The sequence below is a fragment of the Falco naumanni genome, chromosome 3 (assembly GCF_017639655.2).
Source record: "Falco naumanni isolate bFalNau1 chromosome 3, bFalNau1.pat, whole genome shotgun sequence".
In the NCBI taxonomy this organism is placed as follows: domain Eukaryota; kingdom Metazoa; phylum Chordata; class Aves; order Falconiformes; family Falconidae; genus Falco; species Falco naumanni.
The window spans coordinates 29143707-29160728 of record NC_054056.1 but is presented as its reverse complement, the minus strand read 5'-3'; the positions used below and the strand labels follow the sequence as shown (position 1 = coordinate 29160728).

General features: G+C 50.7%; 1 protein-coding gene across 2 annotated transcripts in view; it reads right to left on the bottom strand.

Moving 5' to 3' along the window:
- PXDC1 (PX domain containing 1) overlaps positions 1-16700 on the bottom strand; it is a 29937-nt gene extending 13237 nt beyond the window's left edge. Inside the window, exon 1 of one of the 2 annotated variants that reach the window (XM_040586614.1) lies at positions 16511-16700. In XM_040586614.1, coding sequence (XP_040442548.1) covers positions 16511-16685 — 175 coding nt within the window. In that variant the 5' untranslated portion in view covers positions 16686-16700. Of the gene's footprint in view, positions 1-13951; positions 14289-16510 lie in introns of those variants that run through there. The other variant, XM_040586613.1, reaches the window with a different exon arrangement.
- Between the last annotated feature and the right edge of the window lie 322 nt (positions 16701-17022).

The following is a 17022-nucleotide window of genomic DNA, read 5'->3' as shown; positions in this document are numbered from 1 at the left end:
CAAAAGCATACTTTCACATGTAGACACACTTCGGCATCCACTCAAGAAGATGTGGGACAACCTCAAATATCATGCCTCCCAGAAATGTCTTTTAACCCACGCAGATGATAAAGCTCGAACCCCAAACTGAGGTGGGTGTAGTTACAAGCAGAGTTGTAAGCCTGACACAAACTCAGCTGTTTATGATCACATTTAGGAGCTGCAAGACGAGCAGAAGTAGAACCACCTACGCCCTCACCCACAGGTCACTACACAGCATTCCCAGCAGTGATAATCAAACAGCCAGTTTTCTGCTGCCAAAAAATATGATTCATCCTTTTTCCTGTCAATAAAAAGCATAAGAAACCCCAGGAAAACCAAAACCCACAATCCACAGATAAGAGGGAAAAACTAAACATAAGCTAAACAAAACCCTTTGAGGGCTGTCTTGTGTTTCTCTGCATGTAAGCCCCAGTGAGCGGCCCAAGGAAGATTTCTCAGTATCATGTCCTTCAACTGCAAAACGACTTCTTGGATTTCTTTTTTTTTAATAATCACTGAATTATCACAGTGCTGCAGAAGGGATTACAATGCTTCTAATTTTGAGTTGCTCAGTACAGGGATCTTTAACTGTAATACCATATTTTGTATGTGTAACCAGCAGGGCATCTGTAACTTCCCCCTCCTCTAGCAGACCCAGGGAAATACAGTGCAGGTTATATGCTCGTACAGGGAATATGAGGAGAAGTATACTCTACAATCTTGCCTCCCTCTGGCAGCCCTTCTATTTCTGATCTTTGTAACCTATTTTTTCTAACCCAGTCATTGTTTCACCTCTACATTTGTGCATCTTTTCTGGGTAGCAGGATATGCACATGAGAATGAAATACTGAGGAGGTTATTGAATTTCACAAGCTCCACTGGTAAAAAACCACAACACCAAAACAACAAAAACCTGGAGCAGAAAAAGACTCAATAAATCAAACCCATCAAAACTACAAATCTGCAAAGCAGTGTGAGAAACCAATATACTAAAATTGTGTTAAACTAAGCACGTCTCCATCTCCCTGTTCAAAAGGCAAACATATAGAAAGAAACATGAAACATGCACAGTGTGGAGACAACATCCACAAACAGTTTCAGTCTCCATCAGTCCTTGGTGTTTGTTACCAATGAGATACGATCCCGTACAAACTTTCCAGAGAAAAGTGTGACTTCGAAACGGTCAGCCCTCCTCCAATTACAGCTCTAAATAAAACAGAGATTGTCTCCAGAGCAACCAGGTTTACTTGACAGTTGTCCCACAAAAGTAGCCTGGTTGCATGAGCCTTTCTATTGCTTGGCAGCCCCTCTTTTTGCCTGGTTTTGTCCCTCACCCTGCTACAGCTCGCTCCCTCTTCTGACAGCAGAGCAGAGCGTACCAGCAGGCGTGTGAGGCGGGCAGCCGTGTAGCCTGCTTTGACCGGTGTACACTAGAGTCGGGTAGCTTTGCATGGAAATTCTCTGAAAGGCCGTAAACACAAATTAACTCATCTGCATGGGTCCACAGACCGTGTATTAGCTGGGTTGTACTTGACATTACTGACCTGAACTGCAGACCAGCACCCTTCATCTTCCTAACTACTGGGTGTGAGCAAGCCTGGGTGGATCTCCTTCGCCCCTCCACAAATATGTTCTCATCCCACATCTGAAAACAAGTTCAAACCTTTCAAAAAGAAGTGGTTTCATCTGGCCTAAAAAAAAAAAATAATGCTGCCAACAGCCCTACAGCTCAGACACCCACCTATGATGTTAGAAACACTGTCGCCCCACTGTAGCCCACATCAGAGAAAAGAGAGCCAGCCACCCTGGTGCCAGCTACCGTGGGGTGTCTCCGCTTCTCCGGCTGGTCCGGATCCAGGCTGCATAAATACTGACACAGACAGAGCAGAGACTGCCCGACTGCGGCTCCCACCTTGCAGGCAAACACCTCATCGCTGACCCACCCGGGATTCAGCACCCAACCGCTCTCTCTCTCAAATCTGCCCTCAACCTCAGACCCTTTCCCAAATAAGCTTTTACTATTGAAACTAGCAGTTTACCAGGAAGAGGGATACTTTCAAATAAATCAAGATATTCAGACCAGGAGAAGAAAAAAAAAAAAAAGAAAAAAAAATCCACCTCACCAACAACACTGAGCATTCATCCCGTGAGGAAAACCAGCCAAGCAGTTAGGATTTTCTTTCATTAGTAATCAGGCAAAGCATCTGCAGCTCCAAACAGCCTTTTTATGCTTCAGCAAGAGAAGTTGGACAATGCCATCAGGCTGTTGCACTGTCACAGATCACCCAGTGGGAGGTTTTACAGCTTCTTGCTTTCACCAGGAATTTCCAGCCCTGGTATATTCCCTCCTTCCAGCTCTTGGAAAGGCACCAGCCATGCAAACCCACACTGACTTGGAAACTGGCACAGACAACTTGTAACATCTGACATGATAAAAAACTATAAAAAAGCTTTTAGTAATACCAAAACTAAAAGGCAGACAGCGTAGGAAGGAGAGTGATACATCTGCTTGGACAGCTTCCTATACATGTGCTTAATGATTACAGATGCACAGCTTTGGGGTGTAAACCTGCTGACCTTACATGAATTCCCATACAGGGAATTCAGTTTGGCGGGGCTAAAGCCTTCCTTTTTCATAGATCTGCAGTCCAAACACACAGAGAGCACTTGACTGGTTATATACATACTGAACCCTGTCATTTCTTCTGCACTAGCCACAGAGTGTGTGAGGCTCTCATTTATCTGAACTCTACAAGTCTCTCTAAGAGTTAACAGATGCCCTTGTGGTTTGCAGTTAGTCATAGACTATGGTCCCACAACCTGAGGGATTGCTCACAACCCCACAGCCACACTAACCGGAGCAAGGCACTGCCTGCCCAGTCGGCTGGGAGCAGAAGGCCTTCGTCCCTGCTTTGGCTCCCCTGCAGCTCGCCCTCACTGGTTGTTGCCATCACCACCAGCACATACGTGCATGAGGAACACTGTGGTTTCACGATGTGAAGCCTCCTGCGGCAAGACTGCTTGAAGGTGCTCTCACCCTCCCCTGCAACTCATTTCCTCTCCCACACCACAACACAGTGCTGCCTCCGCTTTGCCAGCACCATTAGGTGAGCAGCGGGGAACACCTCGAGCTGCTCCTGTCAAAGGCTTCACCTCAGGAAACCCCAGCCTTTGCAGAAGCTGCAGCTTCTTTGCTTGGCAGCAAGAGACTGCAACTAGGACGCCCCACTGTGCTGGTCCTGGCTGAGCCCCACAGCAGCCTTCCCAGTGCTGTGCTCTGTTTTGGTAGCCAGAGCGGCGGTGATAACACAGCAGTGCTCCGGCTGGTGCTGAGCAGCGCTCCCACAGCATCAAGGCTGCCCCTCCAGCCTTCCCACCCCTCACCGCCAGGCTGGGGGTGGGGGGCAAGATCTCGGGAGGGGCCATAGTCAGGACAGCTGACCCAAACTGACCAACGGGATATTCCATAACGTATGACATCTGCTCAGATGTAAAAGCTAAGAGAGAGGAGGAGGAACAGGGGGCATTTGTTATTTATGATGTTCCTCTTCCGGAGCAATTGCTACACATCCTGAAGCCCTGCTTCCTGGAGGTGGCTGAACATCGCCTGCTGATGGGAAGTAGAGGGTAACATCTTGTTTTCCTTCACTTCTGGATGCGCAGCTTTTGGTACTGCTTCATTAAACTGCCTTTATCTTGACACACAAGTTCTTTTTCACCCTATTTTTTCTCCCCTACCCCCCATCCCTCGCCGCCCCTGTTCTGCTGAGCTGGGAAGTGATAGAGCAGCTTGGTGGGCATCTGACACCCAGCAAGTCAACCCACTACACTCATTCAAGCTCCTTTCTCACCCAGGCACTGTACTGAGTTTGAGCAGGAATCAGGACTTGTATAAAGAAGGGTCACAGAACCGCACCCAAGCTTTTCAGCTTTATTTTTCACTTTGGGGGGGTTCTCTCCTGCCCATCTTCTTTTTCCTATTTGGAAGCTTTGATGAGGCTGAGAGAGAGGGGAAAAAAACCCCAACCCAGAGGCTGGTGTAGAATCTCCAGATGCTGGAAACGCCTGAACAAACAGGCACATGCACATGCCAGTTGAGTCTGCAGACAGAGTCCAGCACCTCCATTACTCATTAACCCCGACACAAATGCACCACAAGGTGGATGCATCTGAAGTGTACAGGACTCACTGGCCACGTATGCAGCATCTGTATGGCAGCTACAACATGTCCTGAGGCTGTTGCCTCTGCCCACAGACCATAAATACATGCCATTCTTTCCATCCAGGGCTTTTAGACCCTGAGAACCCTTATTGAGACAGTTTGCTATAAAATAAAAATAAGATATAAAAGTAATACACCAGTAAAGGAACCAGTAGCCTGGATCCAGTTGCGCTTTCTTCCACTTGTTCAGTCATGAAACAGAGCTGAGCTCAGAGCTGGGAAAACTTTTAGTGAGGTCATGGTGAAAGGCTGTTCTCATGCTTTTTCCTCTGCCCCGGCCCCTGTCTGACTGCTAATGGAAAACATGTGCATACTCCTCCCAGGAAAACTTTGCTCTCCATCTTGTTACCAGTGCTGTGCTTGGACAATTAACTATCATTTCAAGTGATTTAAATGCTATAAACACCTATGTTTATAGGGCTTGAGGTAAACTGGAGCCCCACCAGCTCCTTTTTTACCACAAACTCTGTTGCCAAATACCACAAACCTCTAAGATTTCTTCACCCTGCACACAAGGAAGCACACACGCTGGTGACGGGAGGGACAATACAGGCACACCGCCTGACCCAGAGTGGCACTCACCTGCACCTGGGATATTTGTGTTACGTTCTGCTGTGTGCACAACCCCCATAGTCAGCAACCTCATTCAATCCCTTTGACATCTCCTCTGCCCCCTTCCAGACCAAGAGCCCCAGGCAGAGTCTTTAAGACTGGGTGAAAAGGATTTGCCCACAGTTTGAGACCAAGAATACATAGCAACTTTACGCATAGCAACATGTCTCTGGAAAAACACTGCACAAACAGCACCAGAGACCTGCAGCATCCTTCCCACTCCGGGACCCTGTGCCAGAGCAGCTGCAGGAGGCTGAGCGAGCAGGCCAGCAGCTGTGTACCTGGCATGCTGGTTCATGGCGTGGGAGAGGGGCCCAGAGCTGCAAACGAGCAGGAAACGAGCTCAGCAGAGGAGGAGAATGAACTGGGAGCCAATTCCTGATGTCGACACACAAGCCTCGGTAGGCCTGTCCTATTACTGCCACATGAGCCACCAAATCTGCAACTAATGACGTTTTGACAACCACAGATAATGCACTGCACGCTTCCATCCAACGAGGCGGGACAGGAATCACAGCATGTGCTCCGTGGCTCGTAATAAAATCACAACGCAGTCCCGACGGTCAGCGCCCATGAGGAGCACACTGTCTTAATCCTCTAGTGCCTTCCAAGGAAGAGTAAGTTCATACCTAAGTCAAGTATGTCTCATATGCCATCTCTGATACACAGAGGCCTGCTTTTCTGGAGATGTGTTGCTATGTACATGTCACTGTGTATACATGATCTCAAACTGTGGGCAAACTCTGTTTCTCCAGTCTGAAAGACTCCAGGCCTGCGGCCAGCGGAGGAACAAAGAATGCCCAAGAGATCTCCTACTTTCTCAAAAGCAGTTCAATATGTATAGAAAGTTGAGCAAGAGCAGAAGCCAAGGTGTACTTTCTGAAGATGTGTGTGCAAGATGGAATGGCGATACTCCTAAATGCTATGTATTTTAGTATGTACATGAAGATTAAAATATTGCATTGAGCCATCCTCACCTAATCCTCTCTCCACCTGCTATGGGAAAACGGCAGAGTAGATATCAAAGTGAAAAAAGGAGTAGCAAATAAATCCAGGGAGAAATCCTACTGTATTCTGCTAACCTGTACTGCAAGAAAGATCTAAGGCCTATCGATTCAGATCTATAGCCCATTCTTCTCTCTTTGTGCAAGCCCACAATTAGGGATTTCAGATCTTTAGGGAAGACAGATTATCCGTCTTGCACAGGAGACTGCTACTCTGCTCTCTCTCCTGGCCAGACTGTGTGGCTTCAACAGGACATAGGCCCCTTTCCCCCAGCTACAGTATTCATTAACACTGCAGTGCTCAATCTTTTTTGTCCCATACCTTCATTCCTTCTTTCCATCAGATATGTTCTAACCCATGTGTGTGCACACACAGAATTCAGGATGCAGATGGAGCGACAGCAGTAAGGTCCCAGCCGTGAGAGGAGGTATACAGAATCATCACAGAATAATGTCCAATGAGACAGTCCAGTCTGGTTCATCCAAAGAAGAGCCAAGTCCAAAGTCAGATAAGGCTGCCGGGGACCATGTCCAGTTGACTTCTGATTATCCCCATGGTCAGATATTCCACAGAATCATGCAGGAACTGAAGCTACCTAGCTGGGACATGGGTCAGGGCTCAAAGGCAACTCAGCCCAATGCTTTCTGATATTTTGCTCCTTTGCACTGCTTCCCATTTCTTTCCTCTGCTGAAATGGGCTCTTCTCAGTATCACTTCATCTGGCATCTTTCCCTCCTTCATGGCCACGATGCCTCTCTCCTCCCAATGGCTGCCCTGGTAGCATCCCTCCTCCCCACAGACACATGTTCCTTCAACCACGCTGCCTGGGAACTATGGCATTAGCCACCTCAGACTGGACTCTGAAGAGGCCAGAACAGCTCCCACTTACAGCTGCCTCCTCTCTGACAAAGGGGAATAGGATAAAAGGTTTTTAGAAGGACAAAGGAATACTCAGTGGTATGTAAAGGCAGGAAATTAAAAAAACCCAGCAGATGGGAAAGCTTGTTTCACACTTTTCTTCACTAACTCTGTAGAAATGACACTACAGGAATCCCTTAAGTCCAAAGACTTGATAAGATCCATAGAAGGGCAAATAATTACAGGCAATCAGGGATCTCCAATTACTAGAGACCAGGGTTGTCACTTTGCTGTTCTCTGCCAGTTATTTAGGCTGTCCTCTGTAGCATCTGGTTCTCATCACTAGGGACAGGAGCCCAGAGCTAGCTATGGCACTGGTCTGACTTAGTCTGGCAGCTCTGGCAACGTTTCTTCGATGCCTCTTGCCTAATTCTACAACACCCCTCTCTTGGGGCAGACACACTTACCCCTTGCCCTCGTGGGGAAATTCATCTGTCTCATATGACAAGAGTCACTACAGTCTCTAAAGCCTTTACAGAGGGTTTTCTATTTATACAGTATCACTGACAAGATCCACCTCGGTGGCATTACTTGGGGAGCAGTGAAAAGGATATGATGGAGTTGAAAAGAGTGGTGCAGGGAGGTGGATTTTCAAAATTTGTTACATGTTGTGCTGTCCTTCTTAAACTTAATGTTGGAAGAACAAAATAGGGACAAGTTTTTTCAAGAGGTATGAGTATGCAAAGTTCATGTAAGTCACTCCACACTTTTAGAAGTCTCACTAGGTAGCAACGAGCGTATTGAAGAAGATACTGAGAGAAATGTGTTAGATGGAGAAAGATAAGGAGTTCTTAAAACCCTGCCTGCACTGCACACACCCAATTCTAACACAGGCCATTTCTTCTTTTGCAGTTCATATGCAGGAGATGTAAAAATATAGATGGAACAAAGTCCTGTGCAATCGTCAGACTGAAATCCCCCAGAGCAGAGGCTGTGACCATGGCCACCTGAGGACCCTGGAACACTCAAATACCTATGCAAAGCAAGGAGGAAAGTTAAAAGCTGAGAAATCCAGGCCCTCCAGCTGATGGGCTTTCCACACATCATCATCATCATTATTATTATTATTATTATTATTATTATTATTATTATTATTATTATTATTATTATTATTATTATTATTATTATTATTATTATTATTATATCTCCCAGGATCTCTGGAAGGGACGCAGCACCTTCTGGTGACAAAACTCAGCAGACAGGCTTTCCCCACAAGGCTCCCGGTCCTGATCCCTGGTGAGCCACAAGAAACAAAAAGGTGTCAAAGAAGCATGAGATAAAAGCAAACAAAGCAGCAAAAACCTGACTAAAAATGCAAGCTCCCACAACCATTTTTAGTGCTGATTTTTTATCAGGTGAGAACTGTCATGAAAAAAAACAACCTCATTTCCATCCTTTCCACCAAAATCCTCCCAGACATGTTGCCTCAGTCCACCACAAAAAGGTAACTTGTGCTTAGCATTGTAACAACACAGCCAGCTTCCATTCATCTCCATCATTACTGATGAACCATGAAATTCAGCTAATAAAAACCAAACCCAGAAGCCCCAAACTTAATTTTGGTTATACAGCCCTGCTAGAGCCTGATAACCAGAAGCTGCATCCTTTGTCTGCCAGACAGAAGCTCTGAGCAAACTCTGCTAATGAACTGTTGACAATGTCAACAATGAAAGGAGCACAATAGATGCAGTGTATTTATCTGTATTGTCACAGCACCGAAACAGCTGCTGTCTGTGGAAACGACTATGCTGCTTCTGTAGAGCTCCCTCTTCTCATAAATCACACTCCCAGATGGTCTTGTAAACAACAACAACACTATAATGCAGCATATAGAAAACCGTAAGTTATGAATGTGACATTTGCAGGCAAATATAACATTCCTGGGCCAGCTCTTCAGGAACTGTCTTCTGCTTTGTGCAAGTCCGTCCAACAGCAACCCTGGAGGAGCTCCCATGTGCTTCCAGGTGCACAGCCACTGGGACAGAGAAAACACCCGATCAGCTGCTTCCCGCATGAGGCAACCAGGCTGGAGGGCAGGCACAAGCCTTAGAGCCAGAGCTCGGCACTAGTCACCTGGGAGGGATGGCTCAGGGTCTGCTGCAGGTGAAGCGACTACCTGTACGCTACAAGGCAGGCTGCAGACACAAAGTTTCTGTGGGAAATCTCCACCACTACTGGAGAACTTCTACGGACAGACAGCGGTTGTGTGCCAGCAAGGCAGAAGGGAACCGAGAAGTTCCACAGAACCACAGATAACCACGGATGGCAGCAAGCTGGTGAGGGAAGCAAACCTGGAGGCAAAGAAAGGGAACAGAAAGCGGCTCAGGGAAAGCAACTTGGAGAAACAGAGAGAATAACAGAAAGGAGACCAATGATGGAAAAAGGCCAGGGCAGCGCAGAATGAGTCAGAGGAGACATGAAAAGAAGGAAAAGGGAGGAAAATGAGCACTTTGGGAAGAGAGGTTCCATCTAAAAAAAAAAACCAGTCTGTAAGACTGGAGAGAGTTTCTGACTTGATGGCTCAGATTATCAGAGCAGGACCAGGCATTACACAAAGGCACAATATGAACAGTGACACTGGAAGAGCATCTGAGCCTCTGTTCTGATGACAAAGGCAACAAAACAGCGGCAGAGGAGGATTGCCAGAAACTGCCCTGCCACTTCAGGGCAAAACAAATCCCAACTATGAAAGGTTACTAATGCGCTCTTCTGGCTTCCTGGTCCAGCACTTCAGGGGCTGATCCTGCCCACCCTGAAGTCAAGAGGCAGGTGTCTGACTGCTGACCGCACTGAAGTTGGATCAGGTTCTAGGATAAATCTTAGATAAAACACCCTCAGGAGTAATATTTAGAGAAAACAGGAGGGAGAATACTTTTCCAGGTTTATACTTCACTTCCAGTGCTATTGGGGCTGTTGCAACTATCTCTAAATCATCAGTTTTAAGTCAGCTTCCAAGTCCATAGTGCTGCCTTTCTCATGAATACTGATTTAAATACAAAAGTTGTTTATTTTGCATATAGAAACAGACCATTTAGTAACATTAGGCTGTGTTCTAGCTCTGCTAAGAGTGAATTATCCTGTGTTTTTCTGTGATCCTCTTTTGTGCACTTGCCTAGAGCAAGGGATGAGCACATTTCAGACACAAATAAAATACTAGCGACTTACTGGTAACATCACAGTGAATCATATTTAGTCACCCTGCAGGTATGCACATACCTAACCTTGTTTACCAGCTTACTAGGAAGATGTCTTGTGTTGTTCAACGTCCTTGGCCCTTAGCATCATAGTACACTCCAGATACAGAAAGCGCAATTTGCCACGTGTTCTTATTAATTATCAAAGACAAGACCAGACTGTGTGAATGCCATACTCCCCCGCAGGACCTCTCCTCTTCTCATATCAAAGAAAGGGTAAAAGGAACAGCCACTGCAGAAAACTATACCTCCCATCCCCTCCTCTAATCTCAAAGCACTCAGCAGCTTTGAGAAATACAGAGCATTGTGGAAGCCAGTCCAAGGGGACGAGGGGTGGAGAAAGGAAAGGAGAGGATGGTTTGCTGTTGCTGAGCAAGAAAAGGAGCACACTCCTGCTCAGTATGAGCTGTTTGCTGAAACCAGCAATAATGGCAACAACCAACTTTTTCTAATATTGCTGACGTTTTAACAACAAAAAAAATCTTCTTTTAAAAAGTTAATAACATGAAATAGCTCAAGCTTCCACTCCTCAACCATATCCCTTTGTAATGTACTGCAGCATGACTGAGCTGTAGGATAATGCCAGCCCTTTTAAGGCTCCTTAGGCAAATCTGTAGGGACTTTGGAGTCCTTCAATGCAATGCAAATTTGGTTTGCAACATTTTACCACTTCCTCCAGATAAAAGGCACAGCTAATATTCACCTCCTTTCAGAAAGCCTAAAACAAACACACACACATATACAAACTCACATACATATGCATATACATTTATACATATATAAAAATACACACAAATGTATATGACTGAACACTAACACACACAAGAGTGTGCTTTTGTCAGGGTTTTTTTTTGGATGAAGTATATTGAGCTTCACTGTAGGCAGCAGGATGTCTGCTTTTAAACAGGACATTAAGAAACCACGCTTATTGTAAGGACCAGACATGCCCCATGCCATCTCTTGTTACACCTAAAGCTTTGCATCAGTGTCACTTATTTAAATGAGATTTTTATGTTTCAGCTTTGTGCAGTTACACAAGGCTGTGGCCAGTCACTTTAACATGCTGGTATGATGAAGCGTTCTCTATACAGAGAAGCACAGTCTATAAAGTAATTTTCTTTAGAGCAGGAGCAGCATAATTCTAAACAGCGTATTACTGAAATTGTGAAGTGCACTGTGATTGCTTAGAAACTGCTCCTGATTTTCATTTTATCTCCGTTGCAAAGGTAACCCCCACCCTCTCACCGAGCTGAACAGATCATAATCTGCTTATATTGGGTTTCGATTTTTCAAACCCTGGACTGATTATGCCTTGCTCATTCCTGATTCTACTGAAGTCAGTATGCCTGTTCCCGAGATAAGGGTAAGTGAAGGTTGCTGGCTCCAGGTCTCGGGCAGGAATCGAGCATCACAGGCTGAGGACGCTTACTCTTTCCCAGCTGCTGATGCACTAGTGGTGTGTGTCACCTGGGACTGTCAAGTAAAACCAGTGCACGGGACTATAATCCCGTCTGGCCCCAACAAAACAAGCGATGCTTCAGAGAGATGCTGTGAAAACAGTTCAATACTTTGCAAAAGCTGTGGTGAGTCTTGAGGCAGAAGAGGAATCATGCTCCCTTCAGAGAGGTGCTGAGGAATGAGCACAGCTTAAGGATGCGCAGCAGCTCCTGTGCCTCAGCGGTGGGCAGCGAGCACACGGGGAAGGGGGGCAGGGGGCCAGGGCCAGCAAGGACCAAGTCCATCTGGCCACAGACCCCGCACATGCCCCAGCGCAGCTGCCAAGCTACTCTTCAGAGCCCCATAAAGCCAACAAGTACAAAGGCCACCGGCACCCTGCGAAGTCAGATTTTCATCACAGTGACCCTGGCAGGTGCTGTGCCCTGCTGCCTCGCTCCACACCCACCCAGCATCCTCAAAAGCCGGAGGACCACGTACACTTAAAGGCCACGTTATTTAGAATTTACTGCCGCTCAGCACTACTAAAAGTCACGCTCGCAGTACCTTAGGTAGGGCACCCGCAGTGCATAATGAATTTTCGCAATACTTTAGACCCCTGACCAGCAGCCTCACCGCGCCCGGCGCTGGAGCACGCTGCGCCGCGCACACGGCCGGGCTGGGGGGGGCGGGCAGGGAGCCCCAGCGCCGGCCAGGCCCATGCCCCCTGCCTGCACCCACGGGGGGACGCACACAGCCCCCCTGCGGCACCCAGCCCCGCCAGCACCTCCCACCCCGCAGCCCTGCGCCCACCCCCCGCAGCCCCGCTCCCCCCCCCAGCCCCGCAGGCCCGCGGCCAAGCCCCGCAGCCCCGTTCCCCCCCCAGCCCCGCAGCCCCGCGGCCAAGCCCCGCAGCCCCGCGCCCCCCGCAGCCCTGCGCCACCCCCCGCAGCCCCGCGCCCCCCCAGCCCCGCAGCCCGCCCGCAGCCCCGCGGCCCAGCCCCGCAGCCCCCCCGCCTGCAGAGGGCACTCGGGGCCTGCGAGTGGCGGCGCGTCCCCGGCGCCCGCCCAGCCGGGCCGCCCCCCCCGGCAGCGGCGAGGGGACAGCCCAGCGCCGGGGGACACCCGCCGGGGAGCGGGCTGCGCCTCCCGTCACCGGGAAAGGTTTACGCCTTTTTAAATATGGCTCCCCCCCCCCCCCCCCCCCCCCAAGCCCACCAGCTGGGGTTAGGGGTCTGGCAGGGCAACGCAAAAAGACCCGTCTCGCCTTCAGTCCCCATCAACACACGGGCGAGGCCGCCCGGGGGAGGCCGGCTGGCGCTGCGCCCCCCCGGCAGCCAACACAGCCCGCTGGCACACGGGCAGGGTCCAGAAATAGATCCAGTGGATCTACACCGGTATGCAGGGCGGAGACCCAGCCCTCAGAATGTCAAAACGCAGACCCTCTGCAAGGGGTGTGTGTGTGTGTGTGTCACATTAGCATGGTGAGAGGCGAAGTGACAGCCCGGGAGGACTGGGAAGTCCTCCCACAGAGGAAAACACACAATATATAGGCTTCGCCCCAGTCCTGTTCAACCTAATCGTTTATGTGGTCACTCAAACAACTGGAGAGACTGGGAGAGCTACATCCATCGTCAGATGAGCGGGCGCTCTGCACCGCTCTACACACTTGATTGGAGCAAAACGCATCGTTGCATCTAAAAAACCACCCCAAACGTTGAACAAATTAAAACCACCCTCAAGGCAACTGAACAGGTACATTCTGCTTCTGCACAGGGGCGGCCGAGGATGGGCAGCATCCCCCGAGCTGGGTTAATCCACTTCAGGCACGAAAAGAGCAAACGCGGCTCCAACCGCTGGTGCAATTCCCCTGTTTTGCAGAAGTTATGCGAGGAATGATGCCAGCTCCCAGAGTCGCTCTGTCCACTGGCAAGCGCCGCAGCCTCTTTTTTTTTTTTTTCTTATTTTTTTCTTCCCTCTCCTTGTGGCAAACAACATACCAACATGCGGAGATTTTTCAGTTACAGCCCTTCTCCTGCCAACAACTCCCCCTGCCCTTCCCCGGGAAGCCTCGGGGAGGCCGGCGGCAGCGGGGAGGGGCTGCGCGAACGGGGACCCCGCTGCTGCCCCGGCCCGCAGCCCCCGTCGCCGCACAGCTGGGGACAGCGGCGGGGCTGGGGTCTCCCTCCCGTGGGAGCCCGGGGCCCGCGGGGCATGCCCCCCTGGACTGCGGGACAGCTCTTCACCCCCGCCGTGTATTTACAAAAAACCCCAAAATAAAAAAAAAAAACCCCAACCCCAAACCAAAAACCCAAACAACAGAAATCAACAGCCCGGGAGGAGTTTCCAACAGCAAAACGCCTCCGCGGCTTTCCAGCTCCCCCCACCCCGTCCGGCCCCGCAGCGGCTCCGGCTCCATCACCCCCTTCCCTCCGCCCGCCCCGCCGTCGCCACCGCCACCGCCCCGCCACCGCCGGGCAAGCGGCAGCGGCTGAACGCTCGCCCGACCGCCCGCCCCGCAGCAAGGGCCGGGGGCTGCCCAAACCTTGGAGCAAGGGGGAGCGGGACAGCTCGGGCCGGTCCTCGGGGAAGGAGTCGAGGAGCCGCTTGAAGAGGCGGCCGAGGTCGGAGTAGCTGCGGTGCAGGTAGAGGATGTTGCGGTCCGACCACTCGGTGCGGATCTCGTAAAACTCCTCCTCGTCGCCCCGCCGGCTGATGATGAGCCGCCGGATCCCGTTCACCCAGCAGCCCCGCACGTACATGTTCACCAGCGAGGTGCCCTCAAACACGGCCGAGGCCATCCCGCCGCCGCCCGCGCATCCCCCGCCGCCGGCGGAGGGCGAAGCGCACCGCCCCGCGCCGCCGCGGCCAAGTTAAGAGGAGGAGGAGGAAGAGGAGGAGGAAGCGGGAAGGGGGGGTGCCACCCGCCGCACGGCCCCCCCCGGCCCGGCCCGGCCCGGCCCGGCCCTGCCCGCCGGGGCTGTGCCGCCTCCCGGCGCCGGAGGGAGGGGGCGGGCCCGCAGCGAGGGGCCGGCCCGGCCCCCCCCCCGCCCCGGCTCCGCCGCGCCCCCGGCACCGACCACGGCGGCCCTCACCCCCCGGGGCGGGCGGCGGTGCGGTGCGGTGCGGTGCGGTGCGGTGCGGCGCGGCCCGGCTCCCACGGCACCGCAGGAGGGCACCGCCCCTCCCGCCCGCGGCCGCTCTGACCCCCCGGCCCGGCCCGGCCCCGCGGCGGCGCCCACCCCTCCGCCAACAGCCGCCGGCCCCGCGCCGGGATCCTCCTCTTCCTTCTCGGGACAATTCCGCAGGCGCCACGGACAGGATGAGGACATTTTTTCCCCTCCCGATGACCCCAAAAGTTTGGTTTTGGTTTTTTTTTTTTTCCTTTTCTTTTTTTAAAACTTCCAGGCCCGCCAGCTGGGGCAGGCAAAGGGGGAAGAGCTTGTGCCGCCTCCAGATGCAGGTGCGGGGCTGCCATCCCCCCCCACCCCCCATCCCGCAGCACACAGGGTTGGGGAGCATCCCTCTGTGTCCCGGGGAGCCCTCCCGGAGACCCCGGCAGCCGTGCAGGCACCACCGGGGAGAGGTAGGTCCATTAAAAAGGAAAATGGAGGAAAAGCGGGAGAAAGGGGTGCACGGCTGGTGCCTGGGACTCCTTCAGCCTTGGGACACCATTCCTGAGGGAGCCTTCAGCAGCATCACATACGGGAGGGAGATGGGGGGCTTGCAAATACTTGCAAATCCTCCTTCCTACGAGGACCCCAAGCACTGTCTTAACACCCCAAGAACGGGCTACGGGGAGAGCTGGCAGGGCCTTCAGTAGCCAGCTGCAGGCATCTGGCAAAACTGGAGACACAATGTAAAGCAAGAAAGTGTGTGGAAAATACCTGGATGCCTGAAAATGCCTAGAAGCTGCAGGGTTAAGATATACATACTGAAGGTGAAGTGAATGACAGCGCTGTGAGGTGGGATGCATCAACTGGGACTGGCTCTGCCGGAAGGCAGCAGCCTCCGGTGCCTCTGGCACCTTTGGCTTTCTGCTGCAGGGGGGCTTGGAGGGGCCGGGGGAGGCAGTTGGGGTCATGCTGTGGCCTGGGGCTGAAGAGACCCTTCCTGTTCGTATAATCTGGGGAGGTCAGAAGGTTGTTGCACTCACACTACGTATCACCAAATTTAAGCCAGTTTTTGCCAGTGTGACATCTGTGGCTCGGGAGGACAGGAGTTCACACGGGAACAGTTCGGGTGCTGTTTAACTGCTCAGAAAAATCAGCAGAACCCAGAGACATGACCGCTGTTAGGGGTATCAGCCAAAAAGCGGTGGTTGGAGAACATCACGGCCGGATCACCATGGGACTGTACAAGTAAGCATGGCAGGGAGGGGCACAGAGGTGAAAGATACTTAATAGTTTTCTGTAAAGTGCATAATTAAATAACTAAATCACACTCTTTCCAATAGATAACATGATGCTCGTAACTGCCTGCATCATTTATGTGCCACATGCCTCTATGGTAAACCAACTCCAAACTAATAAATGCAATGATGTCCCAATCTCTCTATTCAAATATATAATTGTACCTTTTCTTGAATTAACTTCTACATAACAAAACTGGTTTTAATTCACTCTGAAGCACAGTCATACGTAAAGAATGCAAACAACAGCTCCATCTCTCCCAACAGAAAGGCAAGTGCCTGTTTACTGCAGCCTCACTCTACAGCACCTGCAGACATTTCTTTAGAGAATTTTTCTTTAGACATTTCTTTAGAGGATTTTTTCACAGCAGGATAGGCAATACTTCAGATGTTGGAGTGGATCCTGAGGCGCTCAGCACCAATTCTTACCAAACTGACTTCATTCAGAACAGCCCTGGGCTCATAGCTGCCATACAAACCCAAAGCAAACCCGAAGGACCATGCTTTCCAAGAAGAGCTGTCTACCCCTGTCTGGAGCAAAGCTGTGGCAGAGGCCCACCAATTTCACCTTGGATCACCACAAAAAGGGTTTTCACATCACTATCGGGCTAGGCATCTCCCAAGTACCCCGTATTAGCTGTTCAGAGTATTCAGCACAGGAAATTCAACACAGGAAAGGGAATTGTTGTGAACCTTTGTACTGTAGGAAGATCTTCACACAGCTCCTTTTGTTCAGGGCAGGCTTTTGTAATCCCTCCTCTTGTTCCAGTACATGGTGGTCTTCCCAGTTCTTCCATGTAAAAACAAAACATGAAAATAAAATGACTTCTCTTCTGAAAGTTGCTGTGGTAACCTGAAATAGCCACATGTCCTAAGGAAGCGAAACTTCTAGGAAGAGAACTGCGAGAGTAACCCCCTTTTTTTAAAGATGTCAGCCTTGTGTTGCTTCTATTTCAGCAGGGAAAGCACTTGACTTCTGCTCATTCTGACTGGTATTTTCTGCCTTTGCAATAAAGTGATTTTTGCTGTTGTCAGCCTGCCCACAAACTGCATGTCAACCAGCAAGCCTCCAAGGCTCTCAGCACCTTGTCAAAGCTCCGGCTTCAGCTGGACTCTGCAAGGTCTTGGTTGGGGGTCCCCAGCTTCTGCTGGGCTAAGGGTGGCAGGCACTGTCCTGTAGGCTCAAGCATTAAGTGTTCAGTTCT